Raw genomic sequence first — 12,596 nt, 5'->3', positions numbered from 1 at the left:
AAGGCCAAAATTGCAAGTGTATCACCTGGCAGATCAATAGACGTTGAATTCCCGGACAGCAAGTTTTTGGTCTAAGGAATCAAATTGTTTCTAAAGCAATTCAATTTCATCTAGCAATGTAACATGTTTTAGTTTAAGATTGGTACTCTCCCCGCATCTGGCACACAGAAGTCAATCATCAACAGCACTAGAATTTACTCAACTGACCTCTGAATAAATGCCATAGGATGTGCAAGAATCAAGGAACTCATTAAGTCACATTATACATGGCCAATTCCACCTATGCCATGACATTACAAAAAGCAAAAATTCACCCAAAAATGCAATTTACAAGATATAAAAATTGAGTAATGCGCCACTAACCAACTTCTAACACAAGCATTTTATAATCTAACCAAAAGAATACTGAAGTGTTTAAAAAGTATCTAAATAGATATGACAGTAAACTGCTTTTTCCTCCCCTTGCCATATACAGGCAACCCCCTTATAACACTGCACTTCTACAACACGGTTTTGCTCTAACACAGTTTGAGAATTGCTGTAAATCTCACATAACATGGTATTTTTGAGCTTTTGTCTGGGAATACCCTGCTAATAAGTTAAATGTAATTTTCAAAGTTTCCATTCCTATTTGTGAATCCCTGCTGTTGACTCGCTAGTTGTTATCGCCTTCATATTTTTCTAAAGCACATTTCTGGAGGTCACGACCATAAAACAATTTGCACTTTCCGGTTTATTGGGCTTTTCCGTTACTACAAGCAATTATAAATGGAGAAGTAAACTATCTTCTTGCATTTGCTATAGTACTGATAGCTTTGAATTCTGTGGGTTTTCACATTATTATGGTGAAATGAGTTTCCCCTTCCATCAAATATTCAATCATATAAAAAAACAAATAAATTTTCTTATTCTGCATAGTGTTTGTTGCAACTTGGGCGTGCCATGTTCTTTGTTATTAATTGCTTATCATTTTAGGGCGTCTCCGTAGCCAGGTGGGAAGGAGCAGCAGTGCGGAGCACACGCTTCTTGATTAGACCGGGGTTCGAGCCCGTCACCACCAAATACGGAGAATGCGGAAAGGTCAAGGGAATGACCACCACATATTCCCGGAGCAATATGGCCTTAGTTGCTAATGCTCCTAAAAACCAAACAAACAGCAAGCTTATCATTTTTACTGTTTTAAATTTTACAAAAAAAAAAAAAAAAAGCCTGTAAATAGAAATATCAATTAGTATGTACATATTAATTAAGCTATTAAAGCAGGGGGGGGTACCACTGTATTTTGTTGGAAGATCCCTGGGTTAGGTTCTGTGCTATTGAACCTGTGCTTGTTTGAGAGACCATAAAAAATAGACTTCGAAGAGTGCAGTTAGTGACTTTTAAAGAAAGCAGAAGGTACACGAAATCTAGATGCTGTAGAAGAGTGTGCTTAGCAGTGATGAAGAGGAAGAAGAAAATTAAATGAACATACATTATCTCACATATAAGTATCACAGTTAGTAAGGTAAGACATTTATTAGTTCATTTATTACTATTTAAGTTACTACTGTTATAAAAATAAAGTTAAAATATTAAGTTATTACTACTATAAAAATCAAGTTTCCGATAGTTATAAAAAAATGGCATATTTTTGTTAGGCTTTTGGAACGTACCACCAAAGTCACTACCCCCCCCCCCGTTTTGTACTGGTTCTTAGTCCCATATAACACTGTTTCGCATTACACAAGATTTTGTAGGAACCAAACTACCATGTTATATGGGGTTACCTGTATATATAAAAATTTGTATTTAAATTCATCTTTCCTAGTTCTGGAATCACTTATAACAGTGATAATTTTGCCTCCATTTTACTTTATCCTCTCAGTCTTACAGACCTCAATCATGTCCCTTCTAAGGCACCTGGCTTTCAAGCTCTGCAACTCACATATTCAAACTCTTTGCTCATATGGGTGCCCTTTTACTTTGTGACCTTTCAAGAAGCTGTCTTTTTTTGGTGAGGTCTCCATACAGTCACTATACCAAGTATGGTCTTCAATTGCTTTATACAGTGGGATTATCATCTCCTATCTGTAGAAGCAAATATTCAATAAATTATCAATAGGACACATAGCCCTTCCTTGCTGCTTGTCTACAATTGAAGGAGTACCTGTTTACCCGCATTGTAACTCCAAAACTCCCTTTCTTCATCTGTTAAAAAAAAAAAAAAAACAAATTAGTGTTGCTATTCACCAACTTTGCATTTTTTTCTGCATTAAAACGTACCTACTACCTTCCCAATCATCCCCAAAGTCTATATAAATCACCTTGGAGGAGTAGTGTTTGGCACTCTCAATCTTCATACATACCATTTATTTATAAATGTAATTATGAAAATCAGAAATGGTAGCAAAAGAAATGATCCTTGGGGGAACCCACTTCCAATGTTAGACCTATCTGAAGAGTAACCATTAATCAAAACCATATACCCACTACCCCGCAGAAACTGGGATCCATCTTAGAATCTTACTCCTGGTCCACACAACTAGCTTTATACAGTAACTTCTTGCAAGAGAAGAGTCAAATGTTTTGATAAAATCCAAACAATGTAAAAATTATTTCCCATATCCAGATCATATTTTTATTAATGAAAGGTCATCACAATGGGACATAGCTTGGAATCTCCAATGAAAACATTACAACCATTTCTAGCAATCGAAAATGGCATATTTTTCAGAGCTGATAACTCAAATGTGTATGAAGCTTTTTATTGCAATTTTTTCACTGGGAAACATATTTCTGAACAATGCAACTCAAAGGAAGATTACGTTCTATGACAAAAGATGTAAACAAAGATGATCGAGCAGGGTAAGGTTTCTCATACTGGAAAGTGGAATGCAATGTGCTATCATCAGCAAAACTATGGATAGGATTTACGGTCAAATGGAAGGTCATTAATATACAAGGAAAAGAGTGGGGGAAAGAACTGAACCTTGGGGGACACCAGCATTAGTGGAGAAGTTAGAAGACAGAGCCATTTACCATCACTCTCAGTGAGGTGTCAGATTTTTTGATTTGGTAGTTGTTGGCGCATCGGCTTCTGTGGCCATATTGCACCTCCCAAGGTTTTTGCAATACTTTGATCCAAGCCCGAGGCGGGAATCGAACCCGCGACCTTTGGGTTGCCGGGCAGGTACTTTACCCACTCGGCTAGCCCGGTCGGCTAGAGAGGTGTCAGAGAGAAAACTGGATAACCAATTACAAAATCAGTTGGCAAACCATAAGATGGAAGCTTGTTTAGAAGACCTTTATGCCAAACATGATCAAAAGCCTTTGAGATGTCAAGAACAACTGCTTGTGTTTCACCAAACTTTTCCATTGAATTTGTCCATAATCGGTTAACATAAGCCAGAATATCAACTAGTGGATCGACACTGACGGAATCCATACTGGCAATCGTTGATCAGATGGAAGGTTTCTGGTAGTTTAAGAGTTGGCGGTTAATTGATTTCTCCATTACTTGAGAAAGAGTAGAAGTAATTGCGATGGGACGATAATTGGATGGGAGGGATTTGTCACCCTTTTTAGGAATTGGCTGGATATGAGCAAATTTACAAGCAGAAGGAAAAACACCTTTGGAATAAGAAAGTGAAAAGAGGTGGCAAATAACAGGAGCACAGGTTTTGAGAACAAGTAGAGAAATACCATCAGGACCTGGAGCTTTCTGAGCATCAAGTTTCGTCAAAATCCTTCTGACGGAAGGACCACAGGAAGCATTGAATGGAGTGTGTTGGGAATGATGGGAGGTGTTTTTACCAAGATCATTAATATAGGAGTTGGAAGAAAAATGGGATGCTAGCAGGTCAGCTTTATCCTTGACTGAAGTGACAACAGAACCATTTGGCTTTGACAGAGGTGAGCAAAAGTGGCCAATAGCTTTGGCAAGAGACCAGAATGCTCGGCTACCATTAAGGCAAGAAGCAAGTTTTCTACTCTTAGCCTGTTCAAAATCTAGTTTGGACTGATTAATAACTGCTTACAAGAGGACATGGTACCCAACAAACTGAAAATAAATAATACATATAAAGAACTTGTAAACAAAGAAATATTCACACAACTGAAATGGCCCAGGTCCTGGGAATCCCCAGACTTCCCTCTCTCATTGACGAAAAAAAGACTGATAATCACAGTAAAGATGTTGACCGGTTTTGATCACATCTCCTTCATTCTGGGATCTCTCTCTCTCTCTCTATGGCTGGAGGATTCACCTGCCCAGCTCAGAGCCTCCCAAACTATTTGCCCTCGTCATTAACACCTCCACCTATCAGATTGTTTCCTACCATACCAGATGTTCGGATGAATCCAGGACACTGACGCTGACCTTAAGAAATCTGCCATCAACTGACGATATAGACGTGGGATACTCGGCCCAACACCCTCCATGGACCATGAACTGCCAGTTGCACCAGACAATCACCAAACCCCGTAACTAATACAGGGAATGGCGACCACAGCAGACATAGCGCCACCATCTCTTGACAAAGCGTCGCAACCATCTAGCTAGAGGTGAAACTGCCCCCGTGAATTAATTAATGAGCATAATAGAAAACGAGCCTGACAGTGCTTTTGCTGCTCTCTTCCACGAACTGCAAGGACAACAGTCACTATTGTAAATGTATTTGTCATTTTGTTTTTTCCCTATATCATTTAATGTCATCTTGTTTTTGTTCTTGAATGTCTTATGGTATTTAATGGTTTTAATGTTTATGTAACACCTTATCTCTAAATCCTGGCCTTTTTGCCATGAAGGGAAAGTTGCAATACTTAACCTTGTAACCTGTTACAATCATGACTGACTGACACACGCACGCTTCTAAAAGGATGAAGCTAAGAAGGGAGAGAAGAAAAACCCTTCTGGAATTACAATTTTTAAAAGATGGAAATTAAAGAAATTTTTTAAAAAATACAGTTTACTAGAATTCCTTGACAAATCTAATGGAAACTACTACTACTACTACTGGATTCAACTCGCATAGAAAAATTACATTTTTTTTCCCAATGTATCTTAGTTATATCAGACACTAACAATACATACCTGTAAAAAAAAAATAAATAAAGTACAAAATAAATAGTTCAGAGAAAATTTGCATTTATTTTAAACTACAAATTTTACATAGGTATAGCAGTACTTCTGAAAAGTATAAGTTAATTGTCCCAAACTAAATTAGTAAAATTAATCGCTTAAGAAAAATTTAATTTTCTCTGAAACATCAATAATAAACTGTAAATATTGCATTATTCAATAATAAACTACCTTCTTGCATGCTTTAACAATCTTCTTTTTATCGTAGTCGTCAGAAATCCCCTGCACAGTAGTGAGGGTTTTACGTCCGTTACGTTGCTGTATTCTGACGTGGATTAATCCGTCCTGGCCCCCTTGTTCATCAGCCCTAATGGCATCAGCAAAAGGGTCTGAAAGAGAACAAATATAAACAGAATTTTTAAATAGTCATATCTGAAACAAATATGACATTCTATATTGCTTATCTCTGTAAGACAGTCCCCCAAAACTTCCTTAACATGACTCAGCTGTTCCTATTATCTGAAATTGAGAAGCAAGTTCAACACATGGATTCATCACGTTAATTCATTTAGCCAATAAATTGTCGATTATTGGTTAACAAGTTAAGTTAGAGTTTAGGAAATTCAGAGTTCAGCTAAATCGATACCTATGGGAGAAGTGAAACGCTATAATTTTTTTTCTGGAATGGCAAAAGCCCATGGCTGTTCTTGAATTAAAGATAGCAAATAAAACTCCCAAGAATTAGAAAAAGAGACATTACACTTTAATTGAATTTTACAAAAAAACGATTTTAGAAATACAACTTTTAGATAATATAATCTCAAAACTAGAAAACCTTTCTATGCAGACAATTGTATTAAATTTTTATTATTTAGATTTAGATTATTAAATTTTTATTACTTTTCTCAATGGCTTCTTGCAGGTTATATTGTTACTAGACAACCAAGTATTATTTCCTGTTTTCTATCTAATGATTTAGATTTGTTAGCTGAACAGAATAAGGTGCACTGTCAATTATTATAACAGCATCTTCTGAAAATTATGCTGTTTGGTTTCCTAGTTTTCAAAAATAAATGGATTCACCTCACAGTGATTATCACTCACAATAGCATTTCTTTTATATATATCAAATTGGAATTAGGAATATATACCACTAAATCACCACACACAATAAGTTTCTAGATACACTTCTTTTTGCTAATTAATTAATCTCAGCATAGTTGGTACTTTTTTTTCCTTAATCACAAATATAAGATCCTGGATTATTCCCCTGATAACATCGCAATCAAATTAGCTCAGAGAATAACTGGCAAGGTTTTTTTTGTTTTTATGATAATAAGAACTCTGAGAATGTTTATCTTTTTGCTTGACTACAAATCCTTTTTATGAATCATTCTGAATATCTTGTTGCTATTCTAGCAAATTTTGTTGCTTGCTTGATTATACTCAGTTTATGATTTAATTCTTCCTTATCAAAATAACATTAACCATATGTTATACCTTATATCAGTAACACCGAATAAAATTTTCTTACCTTGGCTATGTAAATGGTGATCTTCCTCTTTGATACAGATTCATTCATTTGTATACGTTTATAATGCAGTGTATAACCAAGTGCACAGAGTAACGCATAATATCAAGAGTTGAAATCCTATAATATACTACCAAAACTTCCCTTCTAGTAAAATAAAATCATTCAACTCCCAATCAGTATTACATAGCCATTTGTTATTGCCATCTATAAAAACTTGGGCTGATTGCAACTCTTCATTAGATTACACTGGTCAACACGTAAAATGTTATGAAAACAAAATCACATTAAAATTTTTCAATTGGCACTTGTTTTCAAATTATAGTTGGGGTCTCATATTAATGAGCTACTCTACATTATCAACTATGGCTCTAGACAAAATGCATGGAAACACTGCAGTTTCAGTACCAGCATGCTCTTATGTGATCGGCAACTGTTGCTTCAAATGCGTCAACTCAAATATGGCTAGGTACTAGGCTATTTGTTCTCAGTTAATGGTCGTTCTCTGAAATTTCTACTTTTTGCACAGTATTTGTGTCATGCAAGGTCAATATGCCCCATAATTGTGTGAATAGTCCAGATGACTTCTGTTACACATGAGGAAAAGTCATGTTAGCTTCAAGAAAGCATCCCTTCACTGGAGCTATAAAAAAGGACTACTTGTACTTGGGATGTAAAATAGGTAACCAGGACAAGAACTGGGCTCCGCACTACCTGTTCATCAAAACTCAATGAGTGGGTGAATCGAAAGAGATGTTTTGTTTTATGACTTTCGCAGTGCCAATGATATGGAGGGAGCCAACAAATCATGTCACAGACTGTTACTTCTGTATGGCACCTCCTATCAGAAAAGGGATAACAATGAAGTGGACAGTGATGTACCCAAATATGCCATCTAAAATTTGTTCTGTGCCTCATGGTGAAGTACTACCTATTCCTGAACCCCCCAACTGTTTTTCTGTACACTCTGAAAAAGATGAAGACACTCATGAACATCAACTTGATATACACGAAGAAGTACAGCAGCCGTATAAGTCAAGGGATCTATCATTTTGTCCACACTTTTATTCTTCTGACCCACACGAGATCATAGAAAGTGAGCTTATGACCTCATCAGGGATTGCAAACTGCCAAAGAATAAATCAGAGCCTTTGGCCTCAAGGATAAAACAGTGGAATCTCATAGTTCACTCTGTGAAAGTGGCATTTCATACTCGAAATAAAGACTGATAAATTCTATCAAACAGCAGGGGAACTCGCTATTTATAAGAATTCTGATGGTCTAATGGCAGCAACAAACACTAGGCACATTCCTGAAGAATGGCGACAATTTATAGATGCTTCTAAGGTTAGCCTTAAGACTGTTATTACACAATGGAAATATGCTGCCCTCAATACCTCTTGCACTGCTACCCACAAAAAAGAAACATATGCAAACAACCTTTTAGGTGCACACTATCAGAAGTATGAGTGGTATATATGTGGTGATTTAAAGGTAATCGCCATTTTATTAGGACGACTACAAAAGGGTTACACTAAGTATTGTTGCTTTCTCTGAGAGTGAATAACCGTGCCAAGGATATGCACAGAAGAAGAGTTGGCCTCAACAAAAATCATTAACACCTGGAATGAAGAGCATAGCATTTGAACCTCTGGTCGATCTAAAATGTTTTGCTTCCACCACTCCACATCAAACTGGGGCTCATGAAAGATTTTGTGAAGGCTTTGGAAGTGAATGGTCCTGCTTTCATATACTTACAAGAGAAATTCCTAAGATTTAGTACAGAGAAGATTAAGGCAAGCGTTTTCATTGATCAACAAATAAGGCAACTTTTCAAAGATGAACAGTTTGTGTCCTTAGTGCTAGCGAGAAATCAGAGCGGAAAGTCTTTCAAAATGTTGACTGGTTTTCTAGGAAATGTTAAAGCTAGTAACTACAGGCAGCTTGTGGAAGACCTCGTTACTTCTTATGAAAAACTGGGATACAACATGCCAATGAAGATGCATTTCTTGCAATCACACCTGGATTCTTCCCACCAAACTGTAGTGCCATCAGCGACGAACACAGCAAGTGCTTCCATCAAGACACCGCAGCGATGGAACAAAGATACAAAAGCAAATGGAGTGCCAACATGTTAGTCAATTATTGTCGGATGGTGAAAAGGGATGTTGCCAAAGTTGAATACAAGCAAAAGGTTCCATGTTTGATACCTATATGTTCGTAGCTACATCTTCATTACCAGCCATTTTCATCCATTGCAGGATGAACGCCTCTCCAGCAACTTTCCAGTTTCTTTTTTATGCAATGGCCATCCATTTACTGCCCACAAACTCTTGAGTTTCATCTGTTCCATCTCATTTCTTGTCTTCCTGGTTTTCTATTATCTTGGGTACCAGTCAGTTATTTTCTTAGTCCATCTGTCATCGTGTCTTTGAGCTGTGTGTGTCCTGCCCAAGACCATTTCAGTTCTTTAATTTTTGTTAAGAATGTCCTTTACTCAAATTTTTTGCCTAGTCCATGTGTTTCTCTTCTTATTGAACAGTCTGATTCCTAATATAATTCATTCCATTCTTTACTGTGTAGTTTCCAGCTATTCTTCCATTCTTTTGGTAAGTGCCCAAGTTTCACTTCCATAAGTCATGGTGGGGAGTATATATATTGGTTCATTATTTTATGCTTCAGACAAATTGGGATATTGCTCCTCAGTATATGACCATATTTCCTGAATGCTATCCATCCGAAATTTATTCTTCCCTTGACTTCCAGCCATTTATCATTATTACAACTAAAGACTTGTCCCAGATAAATACATGAATTCACCTTTTCAATTACTGCTTCTTCAACGATTATATCCCTTTCTGTGGCATACTTGTTCATCATTATTTTTGTTTTAGCCATATTCATCTTTAGTCGGAAATCCTTACCAACTCTGCATAACTGATTAAGATTTTCCTCTAATTCTTCGGGATCATGGCTTATGATCACGTCATCTGCAAATATGTAAATGGTACTCTCCATTCACATTGACTCCTTTCTGCGACCAGTCTAATTTTCTGAAAGCTTCTTCAAGGGCAGCAGTAAATAACTTCGGAGATATTGTGTCTCCTTGTTGAACTCCTTTCTCAATTTTAAATTTACCACTGTCTTTGTCTAGTCTAATAAGGAGGTAGCATTTTCATATATTTTCTTCAAAATGATAATGTACAGGATGCCTGTGCCTTGTCTTTTCAGTGCCCGAAACATTGCCTTATGCTGTATGCAGTCAAAAAGGTGTTTTTTATTCATTTGCTTTCTTCATTAACTGCAATATTACATGAAAGTTATAAGTAGTTGAGAATCCTGTCCTAAAGTCAGCTTGCTCTTTTGGTTGATTCTCATCAAGTATTAGCATTAGTAGCAGAGGCATATGATGCAAGAAAGCAAGTTCGTTCGATTGGTCCACTTGATATCGATGGTTCAACTGATGATGATCCTGCTCAGGTAGCTAACAAACTAAATGAATATTTTGCATCGAGGGTTATTCAGCGAGGGGAATGTCAGAGGTGTGTTCAACTCTGGCAGTAAGCTAGATAATCTTGTAATAACTGAGAGTAAAGTGGAGGAGAAATTGTTGAAGATAAACACAAGAAAGGCACCTGGGGTGGATGGGATCTATCCAGTTATATTAAAGGAGGCAGCAAAGGAAGTAAGCAAACCCTTAGCCATAATTATGAGAGCTTCCTTGGACTCAGGGGAGGTACCAATAGACTGGAGATGTGCAAATGTGACCCCAATTCACAAAGGATGATCAAAGGTTGACACAAGTAATTATAGACCTGTGAGTTTAACTTCTGTTCCAGGAAAGTTCATGGAAGCACTGATTAAGGAAGCACACTGCAGGATCATCTGGACAAGACTTCAATTATAGCTCGGACACAGCATGGTTTTGTTAAGGGGAAGTCTTGCCTGACCAATTTGATGGGATACTATGATGCAGTCACAAAAGAACTGGATGCAGCGAATAACTTTGATATTATATACTTGGATCTTAGAAAGGCTTTTGTTACTGTTGCACATGGAAGACTGCTGCACAAATTGGAGCAGTGTGGCATCGTAGGCAAATTGCTGCTATGGATAAAGGGGTGGTTGAGGGGGAGAAGACAGATTGGTAATCAATGGACACTGCTCATCGTGGAATAATGTTACTAGTGGAGTCCCTCAGGGTTCAGTGTTGGGTCCATTATTTTCTGTATTTATAAATAATATTGATGATGGTATATCAAGCTTAATGTCCAAGTTTGCAGACGATACAAAAGTTGGAGTGTTGTTAAGGGCACTACTGACGCTATGCTGCTGCAACAGAATCTGGAAAGGTTGAGCAGATGGGCTGAGAGGTGGAAAATGAAGTTTAACATTGACAAATGTAAAGTACTACATATGGGAAACAGCAACCCCAGAGCAACATATCAACTCTGCAGTACTACACTGACAGAGAATGAAAAGGACCTGGGTGTAATTGTGCAGGCAGATATGAAGTTCTCTGAGCAGTGCAGACGGGCTGCAAGAGTAGCTCATGGTGCCTTGTCAATGATATACAGGAATTTTTCTAGCAGGGATAAGGAGGTGATTATTCCCTTGTATAAGGCAATGGTCAGGCCACACCTTGAGTACTGTATACAGGTCTGGAGGCCTGATTTCAAGGATGTAGAGCTGCTGGAATGAGTACAGAGAAGGGCAACAAGATTAGTGAATGGAACAAAGGGTTGCTCTTCCGAAGAAAGGCTTAAGTTTTGCAAATTACAGTGTCTGGAGACTAGGCACCAGTGAAGTGATCTGATAGAGGTGTATAAAGCCTTGAATGGTTTGAGCATGCTCAATGCTGATGGGATTCTTCCTCTTGCTCAGAATAATCACCTGAGAGGGCATAAATTCAAATTGAGGAAAGAAAGATAGATATGCAGAAATTTGCCTTTAGCCAGCGAGTAGTTGGTTGGTGGAACAGACTTCCATCCCTTGTTGTGGAGGTTGATAGCCTAAATAAATTTAAGGCTCAGCTGGACACGTATTTCGAACGGTTCCAATTTATTCATTCTGATCTGTTAATAATGACCCTTGTGAGCAACTTGTAGATGTAGGACAAGAAGCTGATTGGTCTATAATTTATAATTTCCGATTTATCCCTCTTCTTACGCAGCAAAATTATGATTGTATTATTTTACTCCTTAGGTGTCAAGTCTTTCCTAATGTATTTTGTGAAGTCTTGCAAGTTTCTGTGTCATGTAATTTCCTCCTAATTTTAATAACTCTATGGTAACTTTATCTTCACCTGGGGCTTTTTGATTCTTCATTTTCTTCAATGCATGTTCTACCTCATCAGGAAGGATATTGGGTATGTTGTATGTATTGATAATTTGTGATCCATCTGCCCCACTGCTGGCATCATTCCCTTGCTCCTTATATAATTCTTTATAGTAGTCTTCTGCTTTTTGAATTATGCCTTCCCTGCTATTTATACGTACACCATCACTATTCTTCAGTTTCAGTATCATTTGTCTTTCTGTATTACTGCTGATTTAATTCCTTTGTTTTCCTTTAATGCTTGTTCTACTTTTCTTGTGGTAAATCTAATGTACTACTGAGTCACTTTCTAATGGCTTTGCATAACTCAGTAAACTCAATTTTGTCCTTATCAGTGTTCATCTTGCTTTGTATTAAGTATTCAGATTGTATGGATTTTTATTTGTATAAATTATGGATTAGTTTGTATGGAGTACCGAGGCTACATTTAAATGCAACATCAATACTCCATGACAAAATCTTTTAAAGCTCAGTATTTAAAGCATATTCTGGCTAATCTAATTGATAAGACCAACCACGAACAGATGAGTATGCAGCAATATTGGTGAGCCTTCAATATAAAAGATGTTTTAAAATTCATTGCGGATGCATGGTGTGAAATTCCACATAACTGTATTCAAAGTTTGTGGCATAAGTTTTCTCACATTTGCATGAAACTGGCTAAAAAGA

General features: G+C 37.1%; 1 protein-coding gene across 1 annotated transcript in view; it reads right to left on the bottom strand.

Annotated features, from left to right (window-relative positions):
• LOC150075761 (eukaryotic translation initiation factor eIF1-like) overlaps window positions 1-12,596 on the bottom strand; it is a 38,179-nt gene that overhangs the window by 10,346 nt on the left and 15,237 nt on the right. The window contains exon 2 of the mRNA XM_090387448.1: window positions 5,291-5,448. Coding sequence (XP_090243574.1) covers window positions 5,291-5,448 — 158 coding nt within the window. The remainder of the gene's footprint in view (window positions 1-5,290; window positions 5,449-12,596) is intronic.

Source organism: Mastigoproctus giganteus, chromosome 13 (genome assembly GCF_048544385.1).
Source record: "Mastigoproctus giganteus isolate SK-2022 chromosome 13, ASM4854438v1, whole genome shotgun sequence".
Lineage (NCBI taxonomy): Eukaryota > Metazoa > Arthropoda > Arachnida > Uropygi > Thelyphonidae > Mastigoproctus > Mastigoproctus giganteus.
The sequence above is the reverse complement of the archived record's forward strand: the minus strand, read 5'-3'. Positions and strand labels throughout refer to the sequence as shown.